General features: G+C 44.3%; 2 protein-coding genes across 3 annotated transcripts in view; both read right to left on the bottom strand.

The window, feature by feature from the left end:
- The window catches only part of Vps26a (VPS26, retromer complex component A), a 30,470-nt gene extending 25,206 nt beyond the window's left edge, over window positions 1-5,264 (bottom strand). Inside the window, exon 1 of the mRNA XM_041656432.1 lies at window positions 5,138-5,264. Within this exon, the coding sequence (XP_041512366.1) occupies window positions 5,138-5,140 (3 nt within the window). The 5' untranslated portion in view covers window positions 5,141-5,264. The remainder of the gene's footprint in view (window positions 1-5,137) is intronic.
- A 4,393-nt stretch (window positions 5,265-9,657) lies between these two features.
- Srgn (serglycin) overlaps window positions 9,658-20,564 on the bottom strand; it is a 37,339-nt gene continuing 26,432 nt past the window's right edge. For both annotated transcript variants that reach the window (XM_041656248.1, XM_041656249.1), the window contains exons 3-4: window positions 13,595-13,742; window positions 9,658-10,643 (exon numbers count right to left, since the gene is read on the bottom strand). In XM_041656248.1, the coding sequence (XP_041512182.1) occupies window positions 10,379-10,643; window positions 13,595-13,742 (413 nt within the window). In that variant the 3' untranslated portion in view covers window positions 9,658-10,378. The remainder of the gene's footprint in view (window positions 10,644-13,594; window positions 13,743-20,564) is intronic.

The raw sequence follows: 20,564 nt of genomic DNA, 5'->3' as shown, positions 1-20,564 counted from the left end.
GGGCAGGAGAGATGGCTCAGCAGTTAAAAGCACTGGCTACTCTTACAGAGGACCCAGGTTCATCCACATGGCAGCTCACAACTGTCTGTAACAACAGTTCCAGGGGATCTTGAAGTCCTCTCAGGCACCCAACAAGCATGTGATGCCAAGACATACATTCAGGCAAAACACATACACGTGAAATAATAATGTTTAACAAAAGCAATTTTACAATAAACAAAAGGTCTTATTTTGACATTATTCATAAATTTTAAAATTACTAGAATTAAAAATATATACAAAACTATGCTATAGCCGCTGGGCAGTGGTGGCGCACACCTTTAATCCCAGGACTCAGGAGGCAGAGGCAGGCAGATCTCTGTGAGTTCGAGGCCAGCCTGGTCTAGAAGAGCTAGTTCCAGAACAGGCTCCAAAACTACAGAGAAACCCTGTCTCGAAACCCCCTTCCCCCCCCTCAAAAAAAACTATGCTATATTCATTTTTATAAGAAAGTATTTCATACCTAGGGCTTACATGTGAAACCAGAGGCTGGTGAGATGGCTCAGTGGGTAAGGCGCTCATCACTAAGCTGGGTGGCCAAAGTCTGATCAGGACTCACATGGTGGACAGAGAGGCAACTTCTGCCAGCTGTCCTCTGACCTCCACACGTACGCCACGGCACACCAGTGACACACATACGTACACTAAACATAATAATTATTTTTTGATTTCTTAAATAACAGTAGTCAAAACCTGAATGCCTTGGGTACATAGTTCATTTGCGGTCACCCTGAGTTCTATGAGACTCTACCTCAGAAAACTTTAAAGAATAATAATAAACATCTAGCATTAGAGTACATACCTAAAATCTCACCATGGCAGAGGCAAAGGTGGGCAGTTCACAGAAAGTTTGGGGCCAGCCTGGTCTACATAACAGGTAAAGAGGCCAATCAAGGCTACATGTGACTATCTCAAAATGAAATAGAAAAAAAGTAGATTTATTTTTTAAAATATTTATTTGTGTGCGTATGAGGTATGTGTGTAATGAATGCCCTGTACAGGTGAGGACAGACAACAACTTTTAGGGTTTTTTTTTCTCTTTCACACATGTTGAACACAGGTTACCAGGCTTAGTGACAAAAATTTTATTCACTGATTCCTGTCACTAGCTCTTATTTCTCAATAGAATAAAGAATTATAACTGGAAAGAATCAGAAGGGATTTTGTTGGTTTTTTTGTTTATTTTGTTTTGGTTTTTTGGTTTGTAGGATAGTTTGCCTATGTAGCCTGGCTGTTTTGAAATTCGTTCTGTAGATCGAGAACTCAGAGATCTGCCTGTCTCTACCTCCTAAGTGCTGACATCAAAGGATTACACCACCACCTCCTGGCTCAGAAAATCCTTTGAAAAGCTTAGGACAGCATATGCAGAGGAGAAACGATGAACAGCACCTTAACAGCTAGACTGCCATTCCTTTAAAAGCCTCCAAACAATTACAGATATCTTCTGGAACAAGACTTGCTCTGGAATGTTTCCCATCAATGTACCCTGGGAGGTGGGAGAACCACATAACCATTATTGCAGTGCAGCAGACGAGCTGGATCTTACAGAGCAACTCTGACCTTTATTTCCTGGCCGACAAGCATGCACCACCATGCTGCCTCTCATTTTTTTGTCTTTTATTTATCTGTTTGAAAGGGCGGCTCAAGCATGTCACAGCACACATGTAGAGGTCAGAGGACACTTTGGAGAGTGGGTTTCCTTCCTACTACTTGGGTTCTGGGGACTGAACTCAGATCATGTGGCTTATGGTAACTGGTCCCAACTTTTGAGCGTTTCAGATTTGTTTTACTTTACGGGCATGAGTGGTATGTGCACCATGAGCATATAGTGCCCTTGAAGCCAGAAGAGGGTATTGGACCCCCTGAAGCAAGAATCACATATAACCGAGAACTGTCACGTAGGTCCTAGGAACCAAACTGGGCTCTTGTGAGAGCATGTTCGTCTCTGAACATCCCCTCCAGCTCCTGACACCAGCATCACATATACACCTTTTCTTTGGGGGGGGGGCAGGGGAGGGTTGTTTTCCTATAATGTGTTTAATTATTGCTGTGGTTTGTTTGTTTGATTTCTTGGATCTCACTTGAAAGAGCCAAAGAAGCACAAAGGATCTAGAGAAACAACTCAGTTGTGAATCTCTTGCCTAACTACTGAAAAACCTTTGATGGTTCCTGAATAACATACACACAAAATCATTTCAGGGGAAATGCTGGCAATTAATATACAAGTTAAAACACTTAGATATCATAGCTTTGCATATGGGCTAATGCCTATCATCTCACCACTTGAAATGTTCAAACAAAAGAATTGCCACAAATTTGCCAGGAGGTGGTTGTATGCGCCTTTAATCCCAGCACTTGGGAAGTAGAGTCTGGCAGATCTCTCTGAGTTCGAGCCACTCTGGTCTACAGAGCAAGATCCAGGGCAGTGAGGCTACACATAGAAACCCAGTCATGAAAAAAAGAAAAAAGAATTGTCACAAATTCAAGCCCTATTTGAGGTACACACAGAGGAAATACGAGGTCAACAAGGTCCACATAGAAAGATCATGTATTAAAAATAACAATATAAAAAGACACTTAAGAGCCGGGCGGTAGTGGCACAAGCCTTTAATCCCAGCACTAGTAAGACAGAGGCAGGCAGATCTCTGTGAGTTCGAGGCCAGCCTGGTCTACAACAGCTATTTCCAGGACAAGCTCCAAAGCTACAGAGAAACCCTGTCTCAAAAAAACAAAAAACAAAACAAAACAAAAAAAGACACTTAAGGAAATGCTCAAATCCTTAGTCATCAGAGAAATGCAAATCAAAACAACTCTGAGATTCCATCTTACACCTGTAAGAATGGCCAAGATCAAAAACACTGATGACAACTTATGCTGGAGAGGTTGTGGGGAAAAGGGAACACTTCTGCATTGCTGGTAAGAGTGCAAGCTGGTACAGCCCCTTTGGATGTGGCGACTTCTTAGAAAATTAGGAAACAACCTTCCTCAAAACCCAGTAATACCACTTTTGGGTATATATCCAAAGGATGCTCAATTGTACCACAAGGACATGTGCTCAACTATGTTCAAAGCAGCATTGTTTGTCATAGCCAGAACCTGAAAACAATCTAAATGCCCGTCGATCAAAGAAGGGATAAGGAAAATGTGGTACATTTACACAATGGAGTACTACACAGCAGAAAAAAATAGCGACATCTTGAATTTTGCAGGCAAATGGATGGAGCTACAAAACATCATTTTGAGTGAGGTAACCCAGACCCAGAAAGACAATTATCACATGTACTCACTCATTAAGTGGTTTTTAAACATAAGGCAAAGAAAACCAGCCTACAAATCACAATCCCAGAGAACCTAGACAACAATGGGGACTCTTAAGAGAGACATACATAGATCTAATCTACACGGGAAGTAGAAAAAAAACAAGATCTCCTGAGTAAATTGGGAGCATGGGGACCTTGGGAGAGGGTTGAAGCGGAGGTAAGAGGCAGGGAGGGAAGCAGAGGAAGATGCAGATTTCAATAAAAATCAATATTTTTAAAATGCATAATTAAACAATAAAAAATAAAAATAACATTATAAAAAGAAACCACACACACAAAAAAACCCAATATTCTTTCTTATAATATGAAATGCCAGTATTGAGCATTACCATGTAACAAAATGACATGTGGATATAGAAAGAATGTAATAAACTTTTTGATCTCCAATAAGAATATTTCTAAGACTGGTTGAAGTTAAAAAACAGAACTTGAAGGAAAAAAATAACCAAAATATATGTGATTTTTCTTTCCATCAAGGGGAAAAAAAGAAATGGAGCTCAGGGGAGCTCAAGGCTTCCACAATGTATTCAGAGCCCACACACAATGAAACAGCAAATTCTCATACATACATGAGACTTTCAAGGTTTTAAAGATTTACAATTTCGTTTGGCCAATATCTTGAACACAACTAGAAGGACTAATTACAAATATAATCAAAAAGTAAGAGAGCTGTTTAGTTTTCTTTTCAAATTGTGAGAAATGGAAGGGTTCCTTAAGACCCAAATAATTCCTTCTTAGTTGTTTATTGCCTTTGTAATTTCCACCTTAACTAATTACCCGAACAAATGGTTAACTCCTTAATCTGCAGCTGCATGGGAGCAGGGGTTAGTCTTACTGTTTATCTGTCCCTGGACTCACAAAAGTACTTAAGAAAACCCTCCCAGAATAAACTTCCCTCTTTCCCCTCTCCCCATCTCTAATAAAAGCAACACGATTTCTGACTTTTCAATTATTTAATCAAAGCAAAGCAAAGTTTTTAAAATAGACCCGGCTGGCGTGGTCTAAAAAATATCAAGCAGATTATTAAAACTGGTGAGCTTAGAAAGAGCAGGTGGCACACTGTCGCCTCTCCGGGTGTACAGGCTAAACATGAGCCAAAAGCTCCAATCTATAACTGCCGGCACACAGTTAAACACTACCGTGTCCAATGGTGTCTCCCATTAAGTGTGCTTAAGTGCTCTGATTTTCCTCCCTCCCTGGCTCCCAAGACATTGCAACATCCCAAAGCGCTAAGTTGTAGAAACCGCTTAGGGAAGGAAGTGAAACCACGCGCTTGAATCGGTGTTTGGAGATAAATGAGGGTCCCCGTTCCGACACCCTTTGCTCTTTTCCCCTATCCTAGTCTACAAATGGCAAAAGCCTCCACCCGGGTCATGAAATCTCAGAAAGTCCCCACATGCAGCTTAAAGAAAAGCAGACTCTATCGAGCTCGGGACGAGGAAGGTGAGCAGATCTAGCCAGAGTCCGGAACTGAGTGTCTGGCCACGGGCTGTCCTCGGCTACCTTGGAAGGCGAGGCCGCGGGGCTCCGGCTCGGCAGACTGCGGGGCCCCAGCCACGGCCCCCAAAGCCGGTCCAAGAAGGCAGGTAGAGGCTCCGACATGGCCAGGACAGTGCGGCCGGCCGCAGGTGCTCAGGCCTGGCCGGGACCGGGCAGCCGTCAGGCCTCACCGCTCCGCGACCCTTCCCTGCAGGATCGGCACCGCGCCCGCCGTTGGAGTCCCGCCACGCGCACCGAGTCCCCGTGGGAGACGGCCGCACAGACCGCCGCGCACTCACCATTGTCACCGCCGCCGGGTCCCCCACTTCACTTGGCTTTTCCTCGGGAGAACTCCCAGCCCGGCTGCCTGCGCCCCGCCGCACGTCACGTGACCGTAGGCCACCAGCCGCACGTGACCACTCTTTCCCTCTCCGCCCTCCTCCACTCTGGCCACGCCCACTGAAGGCACGCCCTTCAGAAAGGCCGTTTGGAGGGGGGGTTTCTTTGCTCCGCCCTTCATGTGAGAGGCGTGGTCGCTGTGGCTGACGTCAGGTGGGAGGGGTCGAAGCACGGTCTCCCAATCCCCCAAAACCTAGAGCTGTCACGTGATGAGCAGTGAGTCCTGGAACTCCTACCCGGGAACTCCTGGAACTCCTCCCCAGGGAAGTTTGGGGGGGCTCGGAAGGAAGCGCGGGTTTGTTGGAGAGGAAATTCTTGCAGGCTTGCTGCATTCCCGACCTTCGCACCTTCCCTCACCTGAAGTGGTTTCCCGCCTCACCCCCGAGACCAATAGAGAGAAAAACTTAATCTTAGAGCCCGTCCTCTGCAGTCCAGGAAGACCTCGCGACCCGGCCAAGGACCAGAGACTGGGCTCACAAACGGGTTCCGCCCTCTTCCCTCGTTTCAGCCCTTCCGGAAAGTTCCGGGAGAGTGCAAAGAACCGTGACCCCATCGTTGTTAGTGCGGGCCTAGAAGAGCTGAGGGTGGAGGAAATACCACCAAGGCTCCCGAGCTGAACCTGTACTCGAATTTCGGGAGAGGGGGAACGTCTTCCCGTCACAGCAAAACTCAGCGTGGGAAGCAGTGCAAGTCTAAAATGTTTAAAGGTTGATATGAGATTTTGGTCTCTAATAACGACAAAATTCAAATACTGGAAATTAGCTTTTTTGTCCCCCCCAAAGACAGTATGTTATGTAGTGTATGCTGACCTAAGTAGAGCAATCCTGCTTGGTCCTTTCCACTTCCAAAGTGCTTCCCAAAGCTGGAATTGCAGCCTTATGTCCAACGGTTTTATGCACTGCTGCAAATGAAACCCTGGGCTTCCCGCAAGTTTAGAGGGAGAAACTGTATTATTTGAGAACAAGATTTAAAGATTTCTATGCCAGGAAGTTTGGGCCAGATGCATGTTTGTGTATCTATTGTTGAGGCAGGGTTTCACTGGCTGGAACACTCTATGTAGCCCAGGCTGTCAAGAAACACATACGTCCTACCTTCAGCCTTCTCAGTACTGGGGGTTACCTGCCTGTGTTGCCACTCACTGGCAAGATTTACAAAAAGGTAAAATAGTATGGAGACAGAGAAGGAGTTTATAGCTCAAAACAGTCTTGATTAAAAACCCGTGACTCGAGCAGTGGGTGGTGCACGCCTTTATTCAGAGGCACTTGGGAAGCAGAAGCAGATTTCTGACTTTGAGGCCAGCCTGGTCTACATAGTGAATTCCAGGACAGCCAGGGCTACACAGAGAAACTTTAAAGGATGGGGGGTGGACACTGAATGGAACAGTGAATCAGATTTCTTGGACAAAGGAGCACCAGCCACTCTGTAGGGAAGGAAAAAGGCAGGCAGAGTGGTTCATAGCAGTAATTCCAGCATTCTGGGCCCTGTTACTGTTGAGACACTGTTACAAAGAAACAAGAGAGAAAAACAATTGCACATAGTCTAAGATCTGAGCGCTTAGCTGAGTGCACATGGTTCTAATACCATTTGTTCAAAAACTTTCCCCTCTAAATTGCTGTGGTATGCTTGTTCAAAAATCTATTAATGGGGCTGGAAAGATGGCTCAGCTAAATGAAGAGCACTTGCTTGCTACACCTCCAGAGGATGAGATTTAATTCCCAGGGCCCAGATAGTGGCTCCCAACGAGGAGGATAGGATGCCCTCTGGTGACCTCCATTGTTACCATTTTACATGGGTTTTTTTGTTGTTGTTGGGTTTTTTTTGTTTTTTTTTTTTGGTTTTTTGAGACAGCGTTTCTCTGTAGCTTTGGTGCCTGTCCTGGAACTAGCTCTTGTAGACCAGGCTGGCCTCGAACTCCCAGACATCCACCTGCCTCTGCCTCCTGAGTGCTGGGATTAAAGGCGTGCGCCACCCGCCCGGCGACCATTTTACATGTTGTGCACAGACATTCAGCAAAACAACCATATACATAAAAGGGTTTGGGATTTGTTTTTAAATCATTTGACTATAGAATGCTGGATCTCTTTCTATACTTCTTATTTGTTTGTTTGCTTGTTTGTTTGAGACAGGGTTTCTCTGTGAAACAGTCCTGCTTGTCCTGGAACTCATTTTTTAGACCAGGTTGTCTTCTAACTCAGAGATCCACCTGCCTCTGTCTCCCAAGTGCTGGGATTAAAGGCGTGTGCCACTACCTCCTACCCAATATTTCTTAAAGAATTTTTACATCAAAGAGTTGAATGGTTATGCTACTAATGTCTTATTTTCTACAGACTGCCTGTCTGTTTTTTTAAAAATAGGGTTACACTTTGTAGGCCTGTCTGCCCGAGAACTCACTATGGAGACCAGAATTGACTCACCTGCCTCCCCTTAGGAAGAGTAGGGATTAGAGACCTTTGCCACCATTCCTGGCTTCCATAAAATGCTGATGGCCCATGCAATAGGTAATGAATTTAAAGATAGCAATGTTACCAATGAGACATAAGCCTCTAAGTGATCATCAATTCCACAAAGCAATTCTGAAGAGGGGAAGACTACTCCCAGGGGATTATTTGGAAATGTTTGGGAGTATTTACCCTGACATCTATGGGAACAATTGCTGGGTAATATGGAGAGGAGTTGGGGACATAGCTAAACATTCCACAATAAACAGGACATCCTCCTGCAACAAAGAAGTCCTGTCCAGAGATTTGGAGTATAGCTTCGTGGCAGAGACTTAGGTTCAATCACCCGTTCAACCAGAAGAAAAGAAGAAAGATGCGAAGAAAACAAAGAAATCCTTCTGAAAGCACCAAAAATGACAAGAATAAGAAATCCTGGTTTAGCATAGAAGGCAGAATACCCAAAGATATAAATATATTAGTATTTTAAACAGTGATTGAAATACTAAGACAAGCTGGGCAGTGGTGGCATAGGACTTTAATCTCAGCACTTGGGAGACAGATGCAGGTGAATTTCTGTGAGTTCGAAGCTAGTCTGGTCTACAGAGCGAGTTCCAGGATAGGCTTCAAAGCTACACAGAGAAACCCTATGTTGGAAAAAAAATTAATAAAACAACAGCAACAAACAGTTTCACCCCCTCATCTCTGATGTATTAGCATTACATTTGGAAAAAAACATGTATAATAAAAATGTATTACAATTATGTGTTTCCACCACTATATTGTGAATGCTCATAAATCTTCCTAATGGTTTGGTCCTTGACTAAAAAGAGTACAATATCAAGAGGAACCTCCATCGACACCTGAGTGTCCTCTATCCTTTCTCAGATATGCAGCAACCCATCCCGTGATTAGCTCCATTACTCCCAAGGTGAGTCCTATATTTGGTTCTCATCCCTAGGCATCCATGGATTAAAATGTCATGCTTATAGTTCAGTAGGACTCTCACACTGTACCCTAGTGGAAATAGTTCCCCCGAGAGCAGAGCATCTGTTCTGTTTCCTTTCTGTGGCTGTGATAAAAGATTCTGACTGAAAGCAACTTAGAGGAGGGAAAGGATCTGCTGGGCTAACACTTCCAGGTCACAGTTCATCACTGAGAGAAATCAGGGCAGGAACTCAAGGCTGGAGAGTGAAGCAGAAACCCTGAAGGATTGCTGATTCTTTAGCAAGCTGGCTTTCTGGACAACCCACTGAGGAATGGTGCCACCCACAGTAAACTAGACCTTCCTGTGTCAATTACCAACACAATCCCCATAGGCCAATCTGATCTGGGCGATTTCTCAATGGGGACTTTCTTCTTAGATGGCCCTAGGCTTCGTCGGGTTCAGGAATGGATAGCATAAATGCAAATGAGTCTCTAATTTCTTCCTCTTAAGGACAAGGAATTACACAAAGATATTGAATTCGTTTTGGGAGTATGTTTTTTAAAACATTTGTGCATTCCTGGTGTCCATGGAAGCCAGAAAGTGACATCGACTCTTATGTTGTGAGCTGCCATCTGAGTTTTGGGAACTAAACCTGGGTCCACTGCAAGAGCAAAGTGCTCTTCACCACCAAGCCATCTCTCCAGCCCAATGATATTGTATCTCTCTCTCTGTCTCTCTCTGTCTCTGTCTCTCTCTCTCTCTCTCTCTCTCTCTATATATATATATATATATATATAAAACGATCTTTAAAAAAATGTATATCTATCTCTCTGTGTGTATATATTTATATTATATACATTTTTTTAAAGATCGTTTTTTTTTAAATTTTTTCTTTTTTTATTTGTTTGGTTTTTTAAATTAATTTATTTATTATGTATACACGTATATGCCCGCAGGCCAGAAGAGGGTACCAGATCTCATTACAGATGGTTGTGAACCACCATATGGTTGCTGGGAATTGAACTCAGGACCTTTGGAAGAGCAGACAATGCTCTTAACCACTGAGCTGTCTCTCCAGCCCCGTTTTTAAAGTAATTATTTCCTGGAGGAGAAAAAGAAATCCCTAGACAGCTTCCTCCCTTAGGTTATATCTTTGCTTTAGTGGAGTGACATTTGAAATTAAACAGGCATCTATGGAAAAGACCAAGCACGGAGAGGCATTGAGAGCACACCGTGTGGTACTGGAGGCATTAAGTTTCTAACTGCACAACCCACAGCAATTTTAGATAAACAACATTCACTGCTTCTCCACCGCATCCACAGCACAACAGAAACCAGGTCACGTAGCCACTGTCGGCGGTCACTCTTTTGTTTTATTTTAAATCATAAAAAGGAGTATTTCTGTAACTCACAATGTGAGTCGTGTTCCTAACACTTTAGGTATGAAATATTATTGTTCATCAATTTGCTATTCAAATTGAATTTTTCAAAAACAGCATGGCTTGTAAAAGTTGTTGCATAATAACAGGGGTGTGAGTTAATTTCATAATGTTAATCCAATACACATATAAATGCAGATATTTTCTAAAGCAATAACAGCATTAACATATAACTCCTTAAGAACTCAGGAGGAAAGGGTGACAGAATTTAAGAGTCTTTTCCAGGTATTTTAAATTTTCTGTAAAGCTCTTTATCCCAAGACTGATCATTTAAACATGGAACACCAAATACAAAAGACCTTGTTCTGTGTGGAGGTGGGGAAACAGAAATGAACACTTTCATATAATAAAATCTTCTGGTTGCCCTTGGTTTGGCTCGTGGAGCATCCTGTCTACAGGCCTATAGTTGTAAAAGAAAACATCGCTGTCATCTGCTGGCGGGTATTCCCATTCCATGTCGCCTAGGAAGCCACTTCCTGAGCCAGAGCCTGAACCAGAGCCAGAGCCAGAACCAGAACCAGAGCCCGAGCCCGATCCGGAGCCAGAGCCCGACCCAGAAACATCTTCAGAAATAGGGAAGAAATTATCCGGAAATCCTCTCGTCCTGAAATACAAAGAAAAATATAAAATTATACTTATAAATAATGTAATTTTAATATTTTAACATAAAGAAATAAGCTGCGTATGGAGCAACACAAATGATTGCAGCTTTTGGGCAGTGGAGGCTGCAGGATCCGAAGTTTGACGTCATCCTTGGATCCATGGTGACCTGCAGCCAGCATGGGCTATCCAACCCTTCTTCCAATAACAAAAATGGGGTCGGGGTAAGGAGCATAGTGGGGAGTGGAGGCAGAACATGGAAATCAATTTAGGCACTCAGTTGTTGAAATTCAAGGAGTTAAAACTGTCTTCAATGCTTCCAAACAAAAGGCCAGGGCTGAAGAGACAACTCAGAGGTTAAGAGCAATGGCTGCTCTTGCAGAGGATCTGGGTTCAGTTCCCAGCATCCACATTGAGGCTCACAACCACCTATAACTCCAGTTTCAGAGAATCTGACACCTTCATCCAGCCTTCTCCAGCACCAGGCAGGCGTGTGGTTCCTGCACATACATGCAAACACTCACACATGTAACACATATATGCAGACTAACACTCACAAACATTAAATGAAAATAGAAAAATCTTGGGTCAGAGAGATGGCTCAGCAGTTAAGAGCACTAGCTGCTCTTCAGAGGTCCTGAGTTCAATTCCCAGAAACCATGCAATGGCTCACAATCTTCTGGGATGAGATCTGGGGCCCTCTTCTGGCTTGCAGGCATACATGCAAGCAGAACACTGTATCCATAATAAATAAATAAACCTCTAAAAAATAGATAATTTTTTTTTGTTTGTTTGGAGCCTGTCCTGGAACTAGACCAGGCTGGCTTCGAACTCACAAAGATCCACCTGCCTCTGCCTCCCGAGTGCTGGGATTAAAGGCGTGTGCCACCACCGCCCGGCTAATTGTTTCTTCTTAAAGAAAGGGCACACCACTAAATCATTCTAGAAAGATGACACTGTTTCCTAACTTAAGCTTTTGACAAAACTTCTATTACTTCTAAACTCACAAAGTGTTAAAACAAAGAGCACTCTTCCTTTGTCTTTTGAGATATGTAGACTGTCATTATGAAGGCCAAGTTGGTCCCAGGCTCTTGACTCTCCTGCCTCTGCTTCCTAGGTGCCAGGTTTGAAATTTTTTTTAGACAGAGTTTCACTTCTATATCCCAGCCTGGCCTAGAACTCACTATGCAGATCAGACTGCCTCTGCCTCCTGAGTGCTGGGATTAAAGGTGAAAGCCACCATACCTGGAAGAGGGTATTAACCTTACCAGAATATAAACATTAGATTTTTCTCTACTAATATAAGACTTGAATATGTACTCCTGAGCTAAAGCAGGAAGCCACCAGGGCTGAGTTACGTGGGTTGGTTCGACACACATAATTTAATCTAAAGAGCACCTAAAAGCCAGACCAGAGAAAACGGTGCCACCCATCCTTGGCAAATCGGTAGCAGCGCATCTTTGGCAAAAATTGAGTTCAAGCCCAGAATGGTGGCACAAGCTAGTAGGAAAAAGAGACAAGGGGATGACCACAAATTTGTGGCTAACCTGGTCTACATACCAAAACCCTGCCTCAAGAGTGGAGGGGGGGTGTTTGAATGTGCTAGCCTGAGGGTCATTTTCTCCAGGAAAATCACAAGTGACATTGATCAGATTTATAGCAGCCATGCATCCAAAAAATAAATTATTTGTTGACCTGTCCCCACTGCTTGAGATACAACAGGAAAAGAAAGGGGAGGTCTCTGATCTAGAAGTTAACACTCTAGTGAATACATCAGTCAGGAAGATGGCAGGGAATGCAGAAACAGGAAGCAAAAGTCATCTAATGTGCCCAGAAGGCTGATTCAGCCTGTCAGGTCACAGAAAGCTGGATGCAGACATCGCAGTTACTAACATACAGATGGGAATAGAAAGCTGTGGAACAGGCAGAGGTCACCTTGAGAAAACACGAAGGCCTGTGACAGAGCCAGGACACACAATGTTAAAATAAGCAAAAGAGAACACAGCCAAGGAAACCCAACAACTCGGAGAAGGTGACCAGTAAAAGCCCACAGAAAGGGGCTTTCAACGGAAGTGGCAAGTCAATCATTTTATAAGGCAGTGAAGTGGTCAAGGAACCTAAACACAGAGACACAATCAATAACTGTGTCTCAGTCACCAAATACTCTGGATTGAGAAGCAGGAGTCCAACTGTATGTGTCGGGAGAAGGGGCAAGCATAAGCGCCCATTCTAGGAAGGGCTGATGTGCCAAGTATGGTGGCGCACACCTTTAATCCCAGCATTTGAGAGGCAGAGACAGGTAGATCTCTGATTTCAAGGCCAGCCTCGCCTATAGAGCAAGTTTCAGGACAGACATCCCATATAGTGATATGAGACCCTGTCTCAAAAAGAAATTTTGATATAATGAAGATCAGAGTGGGGAAATAGCTGTAAAGACAGAGAGTCGGGGTGGTCCATCCGATGTCAGGAAGCCCTAGACTCTGTCTGTGTACTGATGGGAGAAGATGCTGGATCCGGAGAGGCAACTGCAGAATAGAAGTCTGAGACAAAGTGGTGGGTATAGGGTACAGGGAAATCCCTGAATATTTAACTCAAGGGGAGCTGCTTAAACATGGAGTAGTAGGGAAGTGGAGCCAGCAAGAGACAGCAAAGGAACCAGAGATGACCAACTGGCCTCTCCCCACACCCGCCAGCAAGATGGCTCGTCACATAAAGGTGCCTGCCATCAAGACTGATGACTTAGCTTCAATCCCCTAGACAATAACTCGCTCCTGTAAAATGTCCTCCAACCACCACACCTTCCTCAAAGCATGTTCCTGCAGGCAAACACGCGCACACAAATGAAATACAAAAGTACGCTGCTCCTCAACTGTAGACAATCACAGCGCCACCACAGCAGGAACCTGAAGAGAAACACTCCGCCACTTCTGGGAGATCAGACTCAAGTCCACTTACAGAAAAGGATTGCTCATTGGAGGGCCAACGTTGTCGGGTCCATCTGCCATTAGGTCAAACAGGGGTCCTTTCTCTTCCACGCAGTTTGCAGAGATGCTGTCGGGATTGCAGCGTACCCACTGGTACCTGGCTCTCCGAGCAGGATAACCTGTCCGAACAAGGAACCCACAAGGTGGTAAGTATCCCTCATATTGGAATGATTACACTCTGTCTCTAACAAGTTAAACGGATTTTTTCCTTTTTTCCCCCTTCAAAACAGTGTGTCTCTATATATAGACACACACACACACACACACACACACACACACACACACATATATATATATATATATATATATATATATATATATATATACAGTGTGACTGTCCTGGAACTCACTCTGTAAATCAGGCTGGCCTCAAACTCAGAGATCCTCCTGCCTCTGCTTCCCAAGTTCAAGTGCACAACCACTGCCTGGCTGATTTAAATTATTTTTATTTTTATTTATTCATTCATTTATTTATTTTGATTTTTAAAAATATTTATTTATTTATTTATTATGTATACCATATTCTTTCTGCGTGTACGTCTGCAGGCCAGAAGAGGGCACCAGACCTCATTACAGATGGTTGTGAGCCACCATGTGGTTGCTGGGAATTGAACTCAGGACCTTTGGAAGAGCAGGCAATGCTCTTAACCACTGAGCCATCTCTCCAGCCCCTATTTTGATTTTTTGAGACAGGTTTCTCTGTGTAACAGCCCTAGCTGTCTTGAAAGTAGCTCTTGTAGACCAGGCTGGCCTTGACCTCACAGAGATCTGCCTGCCTCTGCCTCCCAAGTGCTGGGATTAAAGTTGTGCACTACCACTGCCTGGTCCTAATTTAAAATTGTTTATTTATTTTTATTTTTTTTTTTTTGGATTTTTGAGACAGGGTTTCTCTGTAGCTTTTTGGTTCCTGTCCTGGAACTAGCTCTTGTAGACCAGGCTGGCCTCGAACTCACAGAGATCCGCCCGCTTCTGCATCCCGAGCGCTGGGATTAAAGGCGTGCACCACCACCGCCCGGCTTTAAAATTGTTTAAACCTACATTTTATTGATTAACTTGGGGGAGGAGCATGTGTGTACTAAAGCACACAAGTGAAGGTCAGAGGACAGTTTTTAGGAGCCGATTCTCTCCTTCTATCACATGGGTTTCAAGGATTTGACTCCGGTCGTCGGGCTTAGTGCCATTACCCGCTGTGGTGTCTTGACGGTCCCTATACAGAGACCAGAGCTTCTTGCCACCTCTTATGGATTTTTTTGTTCTGTTTTGTATTTTTCGACAGCATCTCACACTGTAGCCAGGGCTGGCCTGGACATTCTATGTAAACCAGGATGGCAGGAAATGTGTGGAGATCTATCTGCCAGCCTCTGCCTCCCGACTGGCCTCAAATGTTTGGAGTGCAGGTGCACGCCACCTTTGAAAGCCATGAGATACATGCTTTCTGATGCGCTTTAATGAGGCTGGAGCTGGCGAGAAATACCACAGCACCTGTGAGTGGCTCATCTTCTCCCCATCCAAAGACAGGCTTTATGCAGCTCATAATCACCCAGCAATGAGGAGCGCGCCTAGAACTCTCGCCAAGGAGGGGAAGTAGTTTGACAGCTCAGGATGGAAGAGGAGGAAACATTTCAGAGAAATGGCAAGGTGGCCACTTGTCACAGGATATGGATCAAAGGGTAATAGAAGTTCTGGAAGAAAGTATTGATAGCACAGGAAACCCATAATTATGAATGAGTTTGCTGGGAGTATAGCTCAGAATATGTGCTTAGTGTGCGCCAAACTCTGGGTTCTCTCCAGCCCCCCACAGTATCTCCACTTAATTTCTTTTAATTGTATGAGTGTGTGTGCCCTGTATAAGACCAACAGGTACTTTTAACTGATGAGCCATCTCTCCAGCTCAGGCTCAAAAAAAAATTTTTTAAAGAGATTTGTTTTAATATAACACACACACACACACACACACTGTTCTGCCTGCAGGACAGAAGAGGGCACAGGATCTCACTACAGCTGGCTGTGAGCCACCATTGGGTGCTGGGTATTGAACTCAGGACCTCTGGAAGAGCAAGCAGCCAGTGCTCTTAACCTCTGAGCCATCTCTCCAGTCCCTTAAAAATTTAAGTAGTCCCTTAAAACTATAAGAATGAAGGGCTGGGCAGTGGTGGTTCACATCTTTAATCCCAGCACTCAGGAGGCAGAGGCAGGAGGATCTCTGTGAGTTCGAGGCTAGCCTGGTCTATGGGAGCAAGTTCCAGGACAGGAACCAAAGCTACAGAGAAACCCTGTCTTGAAAAACAAAACAAAATAAACAAACAAAAGGATGAAGGAGAAATAAGAAAGTGCAACACGCCTTTGCCCACATCATCGATTCAACATCAACAAAAAATCAGGAAAGTGGGAGAAAATACATACAAAGTATTATGTTAGTAGAATCTGGCAAGTTTCAAACCACATTTTCTAAACTGCTGTAATAAGCAACATTCCTCTGTGACATAAAAAACACTTAAAAGACTCTAACATAGAGCTGGAGAGATGGCTCAGGGGCTAAGTCCTTACTGCTATTGCAGAGGATCCAGGTTCCGTTCCCAAAACCCATAGGTTGCTCCCCCTCTACTAACTACTGTTGAAGGGGATCTGATGCCCTCTTGTGGCCTCCACAGGCATCAGGCATGCACATTGTGCAAACTTACTTGTAGGCTAAAACCTCATAAACATTAAAAAAAAAAGACATGAAATTATGTTTAAAAGAAAATATAGGTTCCTGGAATGTTGCCAGCACCGTAGTCACAGCTCTCCAAATGCTGGACACCTGGATGAGGGAACAGCCTGGGTCCATTTCTGAGAGTAGACAGCTTGGAGGGAGACCCTGTCACCACTTAGAACCGCTCCGGTTCTCAGTTTACTGGGTTTCAAATGTGAATAATGATACAGTTATTCAAACGAGAAGAAAGTCTGTAAAGCCAGCTGACACAAGCTTTTGCATACGGCCCATGTTCAATGCATTTTAATCCTTTTTCCCTGAACCTCTTGATTTTTCTCTGAGTGTCTTGTATCTGCAGAGAGGGGAAATGCAGCCTGTTGTCCAGCAGAGGGCAATGCCTTCCCACCTCAGCTGCCTTAGGCTAGCCTCTCCAATAAAAACAGCACCAACTCCATCTGAGGTTGAATGTTTCAGAAATATCGTTTTTCTTTGTTTCTTTTCTTCTTTAGCAGCCATAATTTTGAGTTAAAAAACCGTAAAAACCAAGTACATGTTGGTTGAACATATTAAAATATTATCACTTAACAGAATCAACATAAAAGATATGAGTAGGATAATCTATTCTGTTTTAAACCAACTCTTCTATGTTTTGCCTATTTTGAGCTCACATGTTAATTTAGACTCTGCATAGTTCAAGTGTTCTGAAGCCACAGGGAGCTGCTGGCTACTGGATGGGACAGGGCAGTCCCCTCTGCCAGTAGCTGATGCCCTATCAAGTGGAGAAAATGTGAGCTTGAGGAAGTTCTACTGCAGAGCTAACTGAAGGTTTTTACTTCCCTTTCAGGGCTGAGATCAGACCCAGGGCCTCAGGCATCCTCTGCAAGTGCCCTACCACTGAGCAGCATCCCAGCCAACAACATCTTTCCGTAATCGGAAACAAAACAAAAACTATAACTGTGGCAGAAGAGCAAAACAAGTCTCTGAACTGGAAAGATCCCTCCCAGAATTCAGACTACCTGGGAATCAGGAAGGCTTTCTAAAAGCTGATGCTGAGAGTTACACAATCTGTAGCCACATCGTGTATGTAGGGGAGTGGGCTGTATAGCGTAGAAAGGGCATCTTACTAGAATTGCTTCAGGATTAATGAAAGGTAATGAAGGTAGCTCAGCTGGGAGAATTCTTGCCTAGCATGCACTAAGCCCTGGGGTGCTCCCCCAGCCCTGCACAGAACAGATATGGTGGTGTAGATCTGGAATCCTAGTACTCGGGGAAAGTGGAAAGATGGCCACACGTCCGAGGCCAGGCTGGTCTACAAAGCAGGCTCAAAGTTAGCCAGGAATATGTGATGTGGTTCTGTCTCAAGAAAACAAACAAACAACAAGTAAAGGCGGGGTGGAGGCTCAGCTACCAAAGGGTGCCCTTTGAAAGCACAAGGGCTTGGGTTTTATCCTAAGAATTTACATGTGAAGCCAGGCTGTACACACTTTTAATCCCGGCAATGAGGAGGCAGAAAAAGGGAAATCCCTGGGCTCACTGGCCAGCTGGTCTAACCTGATTGGTGAGCTCCAGGCCAAAGGAGATGGACAGTGTTCCTGAGGATGACACTGAGGTTGTCATGTGACCTCCATGTAGACGTGCAGGCTCACACAAATATGCACACACACACTCATAAGTAAACAAATAAGGAAATCAAAAGTAGAAATCGTCCCATTCTGAAATCCACCCAGTTTTTACTCTAATGAAATTAAAGGTCCATTAAAATAAAGAGTACTACTCAGCAGTAAAAAACAAGGACTTCTTGAATTTTGCATGCAAATGGATGGAAATAGAAAACACTATCCTGAGTGAGGTAAGCCAGACCCAAAAAGAAGAACATGGGATGTACTAACTCATTTGGTTTCTAGCCATAAATAAAGGACATTGAGCTTATAATTAGTGATCCTAGAGAAGCTAAATAAGAAGGAGAACCCAAAGAAAAACATATAGGCATCCTCCTGAATATTAACCTTCATCAGGTGATGAAAGGAGACAGAGACAGAGACCCACATTGGAGCACCGGACAGAAATCTCAAGGTCCAAATCAGGAGCAGAAGGAGACGGAGCACGAGCAAGGAACTCAGGACCACGAGGGGTGCACCCACACACTGAGACAATGGGGATGTTCTATCGGGAACTCACCAAGGCCAGCTGGCCTGGGTTTGAAAAAGCCTGGGATAAAACCGGACTCGCTGAACATAGTGGACAATGAAGACTACTGAGAACTCAAGAACAATGGCAATGGGTTTTTGATCCTACTGCACGTACTGGCTTTGTGGGAGCCTAGGCAGTTTGGATGCTCACCTTACTAGACCTGGATGGAGGTGGGGGTTCCTTGGACTTCCCACAGGGCAGGGAACCCTGATTGCTCTTTGGGCTGATGAGGGAGGGGGACTTAATTGGGGGAGGGGGAGGGAAATGGGAGGCGGTGGCAGGGAAGAGACAGAAATCTTTAATAAATAAATAAAAAAATAAAATAAAATAAAGAACAGTTACAGATAACGAATTCCTGACAGAGCTGTTCAGGGTGTGGGAGGCTGTGAAGATACAAGGATCTGGTTCTTGAAGTTCCAAGAGTGTCTGGACTTTATCTTGCTGGAGAGACTGTAAATCTCTAATGATTATCACTGTTTTGTTTTATTGCACTGAATGTTTGCATCCCGGCCCAGGGAGCAAAATCAGCTCATCAAGTTTGGTGACCACTGTCTTTACTCGCTGGGCCACCTTGACAGCCATTTTTAAAAACTTTTTTACTAAAGTTTTTTTTTCTTACAACTTATTTTGATCATAGTCTTTTCTCCTCTCCACCTCCTTCTTCACCCAACTTCATGTGCGCTCTCTCTCTCTCTCTCTCTCTCTCTCTCTCGACATGGTCTTTCTATCTAGCCTTGGCTGGCCTGGAACTCATTACGTAGGCTAGGCTGGCCTCAAAATCATAAAGATCTACTTACCTCTGTTCCCCAAATGCTCAGAACAATGGTGTGAGCCACCATGCCCGGTCATTTTAGGTTTTGAGACAGAATCTCCCTTTATAGCTCAGGATAGCCAAGACCTTGCAATCCTGGCTCAGCCTCCAGGGTTCTGGGATTATAAGGATGCTCTACTGTGTGTGATAACCATAGCTCTCCAGATGAAAGGGAGGCCTTTCATTTCTTCCTCAAAGGCCCCACTCACAGTGGCCCTGCTGGTTGACACACAGTGCGGTCTAAGGGAGACACTCTTTCCTGCTGCCTTCACGCTGTCTGCACACGCTCTCACCAGCTCTGCTAATAGTTCTCACTAGATAGTTCTTGTGGGGAGACAAGCAGGGCAACAGCTCTCTCAAACAGGCCTTCTATCTATCTCTTCATGACCTGCCTACCACACCTCCCACCAGACGGCAATTTACTAATTTCCTTTCCTTCCTTCTTTTTTTCTGTCTTGGTTTTTTCTGTTTGTTTGTTTTCTGTTTTTTGAGACAGGGTTCTCTCTGTAGCCATAGCTGTCCTGGAACTTGCTCTGTAGACCAGGTTGGCCCAAACTCACAGAGATCCACCTGCCTCTGGCTCCCGAGTGCTGAGATTAAAGGTGTACACCACCACTGCCAGGCTGTAATTTCTTATTCTACATGGAAAATTGCCACAGATGCAATAGAAGAACTTAAGCAGAAACTGTCCAAAAGGGAGGTCAAAAACTGTCTTAAAAAGTGACTATTCTGATTCATCAAAAAATAAAAAATGGTAGTCAAGTTCACACCTTTAATCCCAGCACTCAGGAGGCAGAGGCAGGCAAATCTCTGTGAGTTCGAGGCCAGCCTGGTCTACAGAACTAGTTCCAGGACAGCGAGGATGTTACATAGAAAGCTTGTCTCAAAAACAAAACAAAACAAAATGGTAGCATTTAGGCAACTGCTATTATCTGCACTGGAGTTACTTCCTGTCGTTCTATCAACTACTCAAGAAGACCAAGCTTCCCTCTCTCTGGCACCATTTGACAGGCTATAAAAGGCTCCAAGTTTACTTTCAGTTTGCCCTCCCCTCTTCAGGAAACAGCAGAGGCTTCAGTGAAAGGAAAGGTTTTGTTTTAAATTAAGAATGGGAGGGAGAGACTCCGAAGTCTGATCTTGGAGCACTGGCTGATCAGTTCCCAGCACCTACACAGTGGCTCATAACTGCCCATTTCTTGGGGGCCCTGACACCCTTTTCTGGCTTTCCTGGGCACCTGGCATGCACCT

Source organism: Microtus oregoni, unplaced genomic scaffold, assembly GCF_018167655.1.
Source record: "Microtus oregoni isolate MIOR12 unplaced genomic scaffold, Mior012 000007F_ref0000211, whole genome shotgun sequence".
Classification (NCBI taxonomy): Eukaryota; Metazoa; Chordata; class Mammalia; order Rodentia; family Cricetidae; genus Microtus; species Microtus oregoni.
The sequence above is the reverse complement of the archived record's forward strand: the minus strand, read 5'-3'. Positions and strand labels throughout refer to the sequence as shown.